This window comes from Carcharodon carcharias, chromosome 4, assembly GCF_017639515.1.
Source record: "Carcharodon carcharias isolate sCarCar2 chromosome 4, sCarCar2.pri, whole genome shotgun sequence".
NCBI lineage: Eukaryota > Metazoa > Chordata > Chondrichthyes > Lamniformes > Lamnidae > Carcharodon > Carcharodon carcharias.
The window spans coordinates 130455067-130469538 of NC_054470.1; the positions used below are offsets into that span (position 1 = coordinate 130455067).

General features: G+C 42.6%; 1 protein-coding gene across 1 annotated transcript in view; it reads left to right on the forward strand.

The window, feature by feature from the left end:
• The window catches only part of st8sia4 (ST8 alpha-N-acetyl-neuraminide alpha-2,8-sialyltransferase 4), a 66969-nt gene that overhangs the window by 13011 nt on the left and 39486 nt on the right, over window positions 1-14472 (forward strand). Inside the window, exon 3 of the mRNA XM_041186386.1 lies at window positions 412-669. Within this exon, the coding sequence (XP_041042320.1) occupies window positions 412-669 (258 nt within the window). The remainder of the gene's footprint in view (window positions 1-411; window positions 670-14472) is intronic.

The window sequence follows — 14472 nt, forward strand, 5'->3', positions numbered from 1 at the left end:
AACCTCACCACAGCAGATCATGGAATTTGAATTCAATACAAATCTGGAATTAAAAGTCTAATGATGACCATGAAACCTTTGTCGATTGTTGTAAAAACCCATCTGGTTCACTAATGTCCTTCAGGGAAGGAAATCTGCTGTCCTTATCTGGTCTGACTTACATATGACTCCAGACCCACAGCAATGTAGTTGATTCTTAAATACCTTCTGAACAAGGGCAATTAGGGATGGGCAATAAATGCTAGCCTAGCCAGCAACGCCCACATCCCATGAATGAATTTTAAAAATGGTGTCATTCTCTCATATTCGTGAAAATACATTCTAACTTTTTATCATGTTGCCTTAGTCCAGTAAAAGCATATTTTCAGAGTGATTTATCTTTTTTACTGAATGTCACTTCTTCTAACGCAGGAAGGATATTCTTCGATTTTTAGACGCTGAGAGAGACATATCAGTAGTGAAAAGCAGTTTGAAGCCAGGCGACATTATTCATTATGTGCTGGACAGGCGCCGGACTCTCAACATCTCTCACAATTTACACAGTCTTCTCCCGGAAGTGTCCCCTATGAAGAACAAGCGATTCAGTACTTGTGCAGTTGTTGGAAACTCTGGGATTCTCCTGGGTAGTGGATGTGGAAAGGAGATTGACGGTCATGAGTTTGTAATAAGGTAGGACCCTTTCTATAACAGATTTGGATTTCCAGCATCCGCAGTTTTTTTGTTTTTTTTTGTTTTTAACCCTTTTTATAACAGCAAGTTACCACCTTTGCAGTTAACAATGGTTTTCTAAGGCACAGACCTTTGACCTTATGCTTGAGCATAATAGAAACATCGGGGCCAATTTTAATTCTTTGCGACTGGCTGGGTTTTGAATGGGTTAAAATTGATCCATTGGATAAGAGACAAACTTTGTAAGCAAGAAATTCTTTGTTCTAATGCAACATTTTCAATTTTTCCCCTTTAATGAAATTTAATGGATTTTTTTCCTTGAAAAAATCTGAAACAAAATGAAAAGAAAATTATGTCTGGCCAAGTGCTTCCTTTCTCGGCTAAAATTACTGGATTGTAGGGCAATGATACAGGTCACTGCAGGTTTCACAGACCATGCCACATAGTGTGAAGCAAGTTCACACAGGCTATCACCTACATGTTAAGTTCCTGACTTTTACTGCACCATTATGGGGAGAGGCAGACCTTCAATCCTCTTGGGGTTGCAGGTTACACAGGCAGGTGTCTAGAAAATATAGTAATATGGTTAAGAAAAATAAAACAACGCTTATTAAACTTTTAAAAATATGAATGTTTATTTATAAAATGTTTGATATACTCCTCTTTTGCTCTGTTTATTTTATGGGTGAAGATAGAAAGATTGGAAAGTGTTCAATAAGAATGGTAAAGATGCTACCAGCTCTTAAGTCTTTGATCTGTGAAGAGGAACAAAAGGAAGTAAATTTGCTCTTGGTTCAAAAGACTAAGTTGAACTTTTTGAAACCATAATGGAATCTGTAGGGTTGATATAGAAAAATACTCTGACTAATCTGGAGAATAAGAAACAGGCATGTTGTTACATATAAGTTTAAACAGGAGTGAATTACAACTAAGAAAGTAATTATTTCATACTTGGGAACAAATTATTACACTTTGTTAATTATAGTGGAAAACTAGATATGATTAAAAAAGTGAAGTAATGCAAGTATAAACTACTGGTGCAGTATTTAGCCATGCTGAGCTTTGCTCTAAATATCTCCACCTCATTAATAATGTATTAACAAACATTAGGAAAGGGTAAGTAAACAGCCTATACTTTTTTTCCATTAAGGAGTTAGTAAGGTCATTAATGATGAATATGTACAGCATTTAATTAATTTAATGAAATTTAATGCAGAGAAGTGTGAAATTATGCATTTTGGCAAGATGAACGAGGAGGGGCAAAATAAGATAAAAGGTACAATTCTAAACTAGGTGCAGAAGCAGAGGGAAATGTGCACAAATCATTGAAGATGGCATGTGGGATTGTGGGCTCTGTAATTAGAAACATTGAGTTCAAAACCAGGGAAGTTATGATAAACCTGTATAAAATACTGCTTTGGCCTCAACTAGCATATTGTGTGCAGTTCTGCACACCCCACTTTAGGAAAAATGTGAAGGCATTAGAAGGAGTACAATAAAGATTTAAGAGAACGGTCCCCAGGATGAGTAACTTGAGTTAGGTGATAGATTGGAGAAGCTGCGGCCATTCTCCTTGAAGATGAGAAGGTTGAAAGAAGATTTGAAATCATAAGGAGTCTGGCCAGATTAGATAGGGAGAAACTGTTCCCTTTAGAGGAAGGATTGAGAACCAAAGGACACTGATTTAAGGTGATTGGCAAAAGAAGCAATAGTGATGAAAGGAAAATCATTTTTTCCTAATAGCACTGTGGGTGTTCCTACACCACATGGACTTCAGTGGTTCAAGGAGGCAGCTCACCACCACCATCTCAAGGGCAATTAGGGATGGGCAATAAATGCTGGCCCAGCCAGCGAAGCCCACATCCCATGAATGAATAAAAAAAGAAGAAAAATAATGTTAATGGAACGAGTGGTTATGATCCGGAATACACTGCCTGAGCATGTGGTGCAGATTCAATCATGGCTTTCGAAAGAGAATTGGGAAATTACCTGAATGAAAAAACTTTGCAGGTGTAAGAGGAAAAGCTGGCAAGTGGGACTAGGTGAGTTGCTTTTGCAGAGAACTGGAACCAATGCGATGCTTTGAACACTTCCTACCACCCCCAATACTGTAACCATTCTTTGATTTCATAGTTGCATAGCCAGACTGAAAGATGAGTATTTTACAAAAGCAAAATATCATGAATGCTGCAAATCTGAAATAAAACAGAAAATGCTGGAAATACTCAGCAGGTCTGGCAACACCTGTATAGAGGAAACAGTTAATGTTTTATGTCTGTGTCCTTTCATTTGAACTAGGAAAAGATATAAATGTAATAGTCTTTGAGCAAATGAAAAGGAGAAAGGTGGAAAGAAGAACAAAAGGAGTGTTTTACTCTGGCTTAGACATGGCATTGGTGAACTTAATGATCAGGGAGCAGAAGCTAGGCAAAGCTCATAAATCCATTCAGTTAAATGCTAAAAAGGGACAGTTTGGTACTGAAGAGATGTGAGTCAATGAAGTAAGTAGACTTTTCTAACATTCTTGCACTTGCCTTGTTAATCAAAACTGTGGTGCATTCACTGGGAGAAAGGGAGGAAAAGCAAAACAATTTTTTAAAAAATTGATTGACCTAATTAGCAAATCAGTGGATTTGGGTATAACGTCCCCAGTAAATATTGATAATTGAAGCTGTGTTCAAGACCTGATTTTGGAGTTAATTATGACCTAATATCACCTTTCATTTGTAAAAACCATGGGTTATATTTTCAACTTGCTGGCTGGACACAAAGCTGCTGTTGTGGATCAACTGACCATTGTAGAACTCACCTTATTTTTCATTCAATTGGTTTTAATGCAAAAAAGGAATCTAGTTTTTATAACAGGCAGCTGATCACCTCGGTTACATGAATACAGAAAATATACAGAGTGTAAATGTCACTGCTACACAACGTTATTCTTGTTATGAAATTGTTAATAGTTTAAAAATGGCTAATTCTTTAACCTTCACTTCATGCATTGCACACTTAAGTGTTGGAAACTTACTCTAAGTGCAGTCAAGTTTAAAACAAAGAGCAGTTAACTGTCAGGACCCTAACAAATAATAGTTCTTTCACAAAACCTGAAATGTTTCTTCCAAACTGTAAGTATGTCATGGGAGAATTTCACTGGCCTGCACATGGCTTAGTCGCTCATGGCAAAGGAGAAATGTGACTTAATCTACGTGTTACCTCATTTGAGGAATATCAGATCTCACTCTGATTTACCTAGGCAGTGCACATAGGAAAGCAATTGCTTTGAAGGATGGAATAGCAAATAGGAAGCTATAATTCATAGTAATCTTACATTTCCTTGTAATAAGGAGGGGTCTTGCAGCTGCAAAAGGAGGTGAGGCCCAGGGCCGGAGGGGAGGGAGGTGGTGTTGGGGAGGGGGTGTGGTCTTGATGGAGAGGCTGGGAGGGCGAGGGAGAACCCGTGGGGGAATGTTACAGATGGGAGAGATGTGGGATAATTTTTCCCTTTTTCCCGCATCTCAACTGATGGCAAGATGTAATTTTGAGAAAAGGTATTTTAACCCTTTGACCACTGTGACTTTTAAGAACAGATACGAAACAGGCTTTCTGGTAAGTTTAAATCAAAAGACAGAATAAACGTTTATTTCTCACAACACCCAAAAATGTGCACAGCAAACACTCAATTCCTCATTCACACAGACACACACACCCACGCAAGAAAACATGACTTCCAAAGATGTAACAAGCACTTGGATTACTTGAAATCCCAAAAGTCAGTATTGTTTTGTTCCTCTACGAAAGTTGTCAAAGTGTTGCAGGCGTGGAAATTCTCTTTCAGTTCATTGAAGAAGAAAAAAATGAGGGTCAGAGGTTTCTGGTGATGAATTCACAATGGTACACTAAGCAATAGTAGGTTTCTGGCTTTTCTAGTCGAAAACTGTGGCCAAGCCCATGTAATCAAAATTACAATCTGCAGGCACTTCTCTGCCTGAGATGACTTTTTCAAGGCAGGGGGTATTTTATGGCCACCCGCTGCCTGCAAACCTGCCAGTGGGTGACTGCAAAATTCTGCTCATAGTCTAATATATTTAGAAATAAACTAAAGAACGATGTTGTGTGAAACCTGGAAGCATTTTTCTATTAGAGATTGATGTATAAAATCGAGGCGAGGAAAATAGTTTAATCTGAAAATGAAGTGTATGCATGTTGATCAATAAATGATTCTATCATTTTTTTGATAGAGCATTGAGGGATTTAGAGGCAAGGCAGGTAAATGGAGTTAAACAATGAACATATAGAATAACAGAACAGGGTCAAGGGCCTGAAAGGTTTTCTGTTTCAGTTATTTTGTTCACCCAATGGGAAGGAATGCTTGAAAGAAGTGTGTCTCAGAGATACACTGTAGTGCTGATTCCCTAGCCCATGTTTGCTTTGAGTGCAGTTTCCTAATGTTATCCTCATATATCTACTTTACTGAAATAGTTTCATAATGATGTTAAGCTGCAGACCCTATTCCACACCCCCACCACCCTCCCAAACCCCTGGATGATTGGAATGAACTGTCATTTAAGATCACTCACTTTTCATTCAGACACTTCTATTTATTCTTGACAGAGCTTGCCATACAAACATACAAATTAGGAGCAGGAGTAGGCCATTTGGCCCCTTGACCCAGCTCTGCCATTTGATAAGATCATGGCTGTTCTGATTGTGGCCTCAACTCTACTTTCCTGTCTACCCCCTATACTCTTTGACTCTCTGGTCAGTCAAGAATCAGTTTAACCCAGCCTTAAAAATATTCAATGACCCAGCCTCCACTGCTCTCTAGGGAAGAGAATTCCACAGACTAACGACCCTCTGAGAGAAAAACATTCTCTTCATCCTTGTCTTAAATGGGAGACCCCTTATTGTTAAACTGCATCCACTACTTCTAGTCTCTATCATAAGTGACTTAAAAGGCTGTTGGCTCTTCTGGTCATCCATTTCTTGCTGTGAGTTCTTGTTGCTCACAGTCTCACTATAGCCTAAAGAGTATCCCAAACTTTAGCTTCACTAAACTTCTGTGTTTCTCAATTTTAAATGTACATGAAAACGCAGGACAGATTTGCTTTCATGATATAATGTATATTGAAATATGGTTTAGAACATTAATTGTGGTTCTTACAATTGCAACCAAAGCTGTAGCTCAGTCTGTTATAACTAGAAATTGAAAAGGTTTAATTATATTGCTGAAAAGAGAGACATGTTGCCAATGCTTTTCGTCTTGCACTTATAAGGACAAACGCAAGAATGCCAAATTTCAAACGATCTCAACAATTTATATTACAGGAGAAAAGGGTGCTGATTGGTTGGCAGGTTGACTCTGGTTGAGGCATTGCCATGAAGAAAACAACAGGGAACTGTAGGCTCCCTAAGTTCCCGGGTAATTCAAAAACGGTGCAAAGCTTGAACATATTTCTTTTGTTTGCAGAGGACATGTCCCTGCATATGAATGTATGCCTAGCAAAATTGGAGTCAGTGGGATTTTGCTGGTTGGAGTCATACCTAGCACAAAGGAAGATGGTTATGGTTGTTGGAGGTCAGTCATCTCAGCTCCAAGGGAGGCGATGGCATAATGGTATTGTCATTGGACTAGTAATCCAGAGACCAGGGTAATGCTCTGGAGGCCTGGGTTCAAATCCGACCATTCAAATTCAGTAAGAAACTGAAATTAAAAGTCTAATGATGACCATGAAACCATTGTCAATTGTTGTAAAAACCCATCTGGTTCACTAATGTCCTTTAGGGAAGGAACTTACCTGGCCTGGCCTACATGTGACTCCAGACCCAAACCCACAGCAAGGTGGTTGACTCTTAAATGCCCTCTGAACTAGGGATGGGTAATAAATGCTGGCCTGGCCAACGATGCCCATATCCCAACGAATACATTTTTAAAAAATCACTGCAGGAGGTCCCTAGGGTATTGTCTGTTGCCCAACCATCTTCAGCTGCTTCATCAATGACCTTCCTTTCATCATAAGGTCAGAAGTGGGGATGTTTGCTAATGATTGCACAATGTTCAGCACCATTCGTGATGACTCAGATTCTGAAGCAGTCCATGTCCAAATGCAGCAAGACCTGGACAATATCCAGGCTTGGGCTGACAAATGGCAGGTAACATTCGTGCCACAGAAGAGTCAGGCAATGACCATCTCCAACAAGAGAGAATCCAACTGTCACCCCTTGACATTCAATGACATTACCATCACTGAATCCTCCACTATCAACGTCTTGGAGGTTACCATTGACCAGAAATTGAACTGGACTAGCCGTATAAATACCTTGGCTACAAAAGCAGGTCAGAGGCTAGGAATCGTGCGACGAGTAACTCACCACCTGACTCCCCAAAGCCTGTCCACCATCCACAAGGCACAAGTCAGGAGTGTGGTGGAATACTCCCCACTTGCCTGGATGAGTGCAGCTCCCACAACACTGAAGAAGCTTGACACCGTCCAGGACAAAGCAGCCTGCTTGATTGGCACCACATCCACAAACATTCACTCCCTCCACCACCGACGCACAGTAGCAGCAGTGTGTACCATCTACTGCACTGCAGGAATTCACCAAGGCTTTGACAGCACCTTCCAAACCCGTGACCACTACCATTTAGAAGGACAAGGGCAGCAGATAGATGGGAACACCACCACCTGGAAGTTCCCCTCCAGGCCACTCATCATCCTGTCTTAGAAATACATTGCTGTTCCTTCACTGTTGCTGGGTCAAAATCCTGGAACTCCCTCCCTAGATGGGAACAACACCACCTGGAAGTTCCCCTCCAGGCCGCTCATCATCCTGTCTTGAAAATATATCGCAGTTCCTTCACTGTCGCTGGGTCAAAATCCTGGAACTCCCTCCCTAACAGCATTGTGGGTATGCCTACACCAGATGGACTACAGCGGTTCAAGAAAGCAGCTCACCACCACCTTCTCAAGGGCAACTAGGGATTGGCAATAAATGCTGGCCCAGCCAGCGAAGCCCACATCCCATGAATGAATTAAAAAAAAACTTGTAGCAGGCGTAAATGAGCCACGTTACAAGCTCAGTGAATTATCTTAATGTAGCTATTCTCGATTTCAGGATTTCTGCCCAATTGTGGAATCACATCTAACAGTAGATGTTTTGGGTTTTGCAAGCATGGGCTGGTTGAGTATGGCCTGGACTCTGCCTGTTACGAACAACCAAAGGAACATGCTGTTTGATTCAATCAGCCAATTGCTGGGATATACAGCCTATGTACCTGACATCGCATTGGCACTGAATTCACACACGATGTTGCTCAATTGTGTGGCAGGCAGCATGTCTTTTTGCACTGATGGCAGCATCTTGTTAGTGGAAAATACCACTCATAGTGCAGCGTAAAATGGCTTCCTTAACCTACTGGTCATGTTTTTGAGATACTCTGTCTTTCCAGGGTAATTTGAGATAGAGCAGGCATTTTTCAGGTTTGAATGTGGCTGCCTTTTCCATTTGCTTACCTTGTGAGCTTGACACAGAAAAATAGTACATCAAAGCTACCCTGTGGGATGTGGCTATCGCAATCAGATCATTGTTCACGGTGTATCGCGCAAACTCACAAATGGGCCAATGTTGCTGCTGAGGAAGCCTTGGGAGCTTGCTGCAGTGCTCACTAGAAATATGCTTTGGTACACTGGTGGGTGTGAATGTTTAATCTATGGGCTGCCAATCAAGTGGACTGTTTTGCCTTGATGGTGCTGAGTTCCTTGAATGTTGTTTTTGCTCATCAATCCAGACAAATGGAGAGTATTCCATGACTTTCCTAGCTTGTGCCTTGTAGGTGGTGGGAAAGCTTTGGCATGTGAGGAAGTGAGTCGCTCACAGCAGAATTCCTAGCCTCTGCCCTGCTTTTGTAAACAAAGTATTTGTACCAGTACAGCTGGTACAGTTGAGGTTCTGGTCAGTGGTGCTGAAAGAACGTAATGGTAATGCAAGTGAATGTTAAGAGGGGCTGATTAAGTTTTCCTTTGTCGAAGATGGTCGTGCTTGCCTCTTGTATAGTGCAAATGTTACTTGACACTTAACAGGGCAAACCTGAATGTAGTCCAGGTCTTGCTGCATGCAAACACAGACTGTTTCATTATCTAAGGAATTGCAAATTAAGCTGAATGCAGCAATCATCAGCCAACAGCTCCCACCTTTGACCATTTCATGGAGGGAAGATCGCTGATGAAGATAATTGGGCGTGGGATGCTGTGCTGAGGAACTTCTCCAGTGATGTGCTGGGGCTGCAATTATTGACCTCCAACAATGATAACATTGTGCTGGGCGTAACTCTAGGCAGGCAAGACCTTTCCCTCGATCCCCCTGACTTCATTTTACAATTGCTGCATGGCGAAGCCAGTTACTCTCGCTTTATCTCTGCAATTTAGCTCTCGTGTCCATGTTTGGACCAAGTCTGTAACGAGTTCTGGAGCTAAATGGCCCGAGTGGAACTCAAACTGTAAATCAGTGTGTAGGTTGTTGGTGAGCAAGTATCATGTGACAGTACTATTGGCAACTCCTTTTCATAGCTTTGCTGAAAATTGACAGAAGGTTGATAGGACAGAAATTGATTAGGTTGGATTTTTCTTACTTTTTGGGACAGGGTATACTGTAACATTTTTCACAGTATTAGGTAAAGGCTAGTGTTATAGCTGTCCTGGAATAGCTTGGCTAGAAGCATGGATGGCTCTGAAACGCAGGTTTACAGTACTACAGCTGGGATGTTGTTGGGACCCATTGCGTTGGCTGTATCCTGGTACTGACTGTTTATTGGTATCATCTGGAGTAAATCAAATTAGCAAAAGGCAGTGGGGACCTCAGGAGGAGGCTGAGATAGATTATCCACTCAGCGGCTGGGATTTTCCGTGCCCACCGGTGTTGGGTGTGTTGGTGGCATGAGCGGACAACATGGTGCGATTGGTTTCACGACGGGGTGTGAAACCAGTTTGCGATTGTTTGCTCAGCCCGCCGATGGTGGGCCGTGTTCCTCGCCATCGGGCAGCGGGAGCCTCATTGTATTACATCAGCATATCATTATTAGATCATCCCGCCGGAATCGTGCCGCCCGCTGGATCGTCTGTCCACATCAGTGGGAAACACACCGATGTATTTCACAGCAGCATGTAGGCGACGCGCACTTGGCGGGCTGCACTTCGCTCAGGACTTCAAGGTTTGTTTGCCTACCTTGCTTCGGTCAGTACTTGCAGTCATGAGCGCCAGGCTTCACAGGCAGCACCACATCACTTTTAGGGGGGCTCATGGCAGGTCTCTACCTACCAGATCAGCCATATGTGGGTGGCTTTTCAATGGCTGCAGGGCTAGGGCTTACTTTTCGAAGGGGGCGAAGTGGCCTCAGGCGAGGGAAGAGGCTGCAGGATGAGGGCTGTACTGCAGAAGAAGGGTATCCCAGGGTGTGTGTGGGGGCACATGTTGATCTGTGTAAGCAGCCTCAAGATGGTGAGGGCAGAGCAAGCAATCTCCAAAGGAGGCGAGGCCAGGTGGACATGTGAGGGTATGTATGTTAGAATGGATGGTGATGTCCCTTGAGCTGGCAGTGAGTGAGATGCCAGTGAATGTGTGATGGGCTTGAGTGTGCGCATTTAGAGTGATGAGATGGGTGCCACACTTTGGCTGCACGGTTGAGATCATTCATCCGCTATCTGCATTGGATGGCCAACCTCTTCTGTGCAGCATAGGCACTGATCGCCACTGCAATTGCCACCAAGCCGGGGTGGTAAGGTAGCTGCTCTTCCTGCGGCCAGAGAGGGGGTAGAGGACATCACAGCGGGCCTCCAAGACGCCCAAAGTGCGCTGGAGGGCTGCAGTCTTCTTGTCTTTCGGGGCCATATCTTTGCTGCAGTCCTGGGCTGGAAGCACTGAGCGCAGCTATACTTTAAATGTGGTGCCTGGTTTGATGAAGCAGTCTGTGTGGCAGACAAATCGGAGCCTGCCTGCCATGGAAACAGCATGTTTCCCAGGAATGCATAAATAATGTGGCGGGTTTGAGACGATACGGCGTGAAAACCTGCCATTGCAGTAAAACATCATTTTACCCGCCAGCTACTGCACTCAGTGCAAATCTGGGACGATTCCACCCAACATTTCTGGTTCCGGCCACTTCAGCTTTTGCACTTGTGCTAGGCGCCGCTATCATTGAGGAGGGGACGGTTCATGGAGCCATCTCTTTTGTTTAGTTCTGAATTGTCCACCCCTATTCATGGCTGGATGTGGCAGGACTGCAGAGCTTTTATCTGATCCATTTGATGTGGGATCGCTTAGCACTGTCTAGAGTATGCTCCTGGTTAACATATGCTTAATGTTTATATTTCCTGTGTTGTAGTTTTACCAAGTTGGCACCACATTTACAAGTAAGCCTTTTGCTGCTCCTGGCGTGCTCCCCTACATGCCTTGCTGAACTAATGTTGGTTATCTGACTTGGGAATAGAAACATGGAAAGATTTATGGCACAAAAGGAGGTCATTGGGACCATCAGGCGAGAGAGAGCTATGCAGCCTGATCCCACCATCCCCCACTTGGCTCGTAGCCCTGTAGCATCAAGTTAATATTCAACTGCTTTTTAAATGCACCAAGCGTTTCTGTCTCTACCATCCCTTCAGGCAGTGAGCTCCAGACCCCACTGTCTGATGGGTGAAAAAATTACTCCTCAACTCCTTTCTAACCATTCTTCCAAAACATTAAATCTCTCCCCTGATTCTTGTCCTATCTGCTATTGGAAAAGGTCCTTCCTACACAATCTAGGTCCCTCATAATTTTGTCACCTCAATTCAATGTCTCCTCAGCCTCCTCTGTTCCAAAGAAAATAATACCAACTTACCCAGTCTTTCCTCAGAGCTAAAGTCCTTCAGTCCTGGGAACATTCTTGTAAATCTCTCTCTCTAGTGCAATCCCATCCTTCCAGTTTTTTTTATTCTTTCATGGGATGTGGATATCACTGGCAAGGCCAGCTTTTACTGCCCATCCCTAATTGCCCTTGAAATGTGTGGCTTGCTAGGTCATTTTAGAGGGCATGTAGGGGTCAACAACATTGCTGTGGTAGACCAGACTGGATAAGGATGGCAGATTTCCTTCCCTGAAGGGCATTAGTGAACCAGATGGGATTTCACAACCATAGTTTCCTGGTCACCATTACTGAGATTAGCTTTCAATTCCAGATTTATTAACTGAATTCAAATTCCACCAGCTGCCCAGAGCATTTATCTGGGCCTCTGGATACTAGTTCAGTGATATTACTACTATGCTACCATCTCCCTATAGGGAGATAGTAATAAGGTACTGTACACAGTACTCTAGCTGTGGTCTAACTGGTGTTTTAGAGTTAAAGGATAAAAGACCTACATTTATATAGTGCCTTTCAAGACCACTGAATGTCCCAAAGTGCTTTACAGCCAATGATATGTTTTGAAATGTAGTTATTCTTATAATGTAGGAAGCGCGGAAGCCAATTTTTGCACAGCAAACTCCCACAAAATTCAATATGATAATCTATTTTTATGATGTTTATTGAAGGATAAATATTGGTCAGGATGCCAGGATAACTCCTTTCCTCTTCTTTGAAATAGTGCAATGGGATCCTTTGTGTCTATCTGAGGAGACAGATGGGGCCTAGGTTTAAAGTCTCATCCAAAATTTGACAACTTCAACAGTGCAGCACTCCCTTAGTACTGCACTGGAGTGACAGCCTAGATTTTTGTGCTCAATGTTTTCCTAGAGTGGGACTTAAACTCATAACCTTCTGGTTCAAAGGTGAAAGTGCTACCAACCGAGCCACAGTTGACAGTTAACTGAAGGAAGAAAGCAACTCCTATGGTGGCACTGGCCCAGCCGATTGTGGTCTCAGCTGTTGCAATGTTTTTCTATTCCAGTGGAAGAAATAGTGGTTTGGACAATGCCAAAACATTGGCTCATTTGGATCCAACTTAAGCTTACGTGACCACTGGAAGTTTTTGTGACATCTTGGTATTCAACTTTCTCTTACAAAAACTTTACAACACAGTTTTCCTTCTCAACGAGAATTGAGTCTATCCTTGTCTGGTGAAAGTACCCTTGTGTGGGCTACACAAAGTTCTAGCATAACTTCTCTGCACTCATACTCTAGGCCTTGACCAATAAAGTAAAGCATCCATTGTGCTTTTTTGACCACCTTATCTACGTGAATTGGTTCCTTTAGGGATCTGTGGACATGCTGTCTAAGATCCCTCTGCTCCACTACACTTCCCAGAATCTTACCATTTATTGTGCATCCCCTTGCCTTGTTTTCCCTCCCTATGCACATTATCTCACACTCCTCCAAATTGAATTCAATTTGCCATTTTTCTGACCAGCCATTGATACCTTCTTGCAATTGACAGCTTTCTTCCTCGCTACTAACTACACGGTCAATTTCCATATAATCTGCAAACTTTTTAATCATGCCCTCTATATTTAAGATTAACTTGTTGATATGAGCCACAAACAGCAAGGAACCCAGTACTGAACCCTACACAATCCCACTATTAACAGCCTTCCAGTCATAAAAACACCTGTTGACCATCATTCTTTGTGTCTTGTCACTGACTCAATTTTGGAACAGCTTGCCACTTTTCTATGGGCTTATAAATAGTAAAATGATAATAAGAAAAGGGGAGAGACTGGTTAGGGGCCAAAAAGAAGACCTCCATCCCTCCCGCATGGAGGGAGAAGGCATGGTTGACGTACTGAATGAGCACTTTACATCTGTCTTTACCAACGAAGCGGATGCTGCTAAAGCTGTAGTGAATGAGAAGGCAGTTTAGAGACTAGTTGGACTAAAAGTTCATAAATGCGGAGGTTTTAGAAAGGCTTGCTGTACTTAAAGTTGATAAATCACCTGCACTGCATGCTGTACATCTGAGGACATTGAGGGAAATAAGGGTGGAAACTGCAAAGGCAGTGACCATAATCTTCCAATCCAATCCAATCCAGGGGTGGTTCTAGAGGACTGTAGAATTGTAAATGTTACAGCTTGTTCAAAAAAACGGTGTAAGGTTAAACCCAACAACTACCAAGCAGTCAGTTTAACACCAGTGGGGGAAAGCTTTTAGAAACAATAACCTGGGACAAAATTAACAGTCACTTGAATTTAATTAAGAAAAGCCAACAAAGATTTGTTAAAGATGAATTGTATCTAATTAACTTGATTGTGTTTTTTGATGAGGCAACTCAAAGATTAATAAGGATAATGAGATGGATGTGTATTTGGACTTTGAAAAGAAGATAAGGTACAGCATAATCGGCGTGTTAGCAAAGTTGAAGCCCATGGAATAAAAGGAACAGTGGCAGCATGAATACAAAGTTGGCTGAGTGACAGGAAACAGAGTAGTGGGGAATAGTCATTTTTTTGATTGGAGGAACATATACAGTGGCATTCCCCAGGTGATAGTACCAGGAACACTAGGATCGTTGGCTTTAGAATCCTCTTACACAGAGAGCATTGGAGGTTGGGTCATTGAATATATTGAAGGCTGAGTTAGATAGAATTTTGATCTACAAGGGAGTGAAGGGTTATTGGGGGGTTGGGGGGGGGCAGGCAGAAAAGTGGAGTTCAGGCCATGATCTTATTGAATGGCAGAATAGGCTTGAGGGGCTGAATGGCCTTCTGCATCTATTTCTTTGGTAGAATTTTGCCCATGTCGGGCAGGCTTGGCGGGGGCGGTTGGGAAACCGAATGTCGCTCGCGATTGAGGCTGGAAGGTGATTTCGTGCTGGCAGGCCAATTAAGGCCTGCTCAGTGTG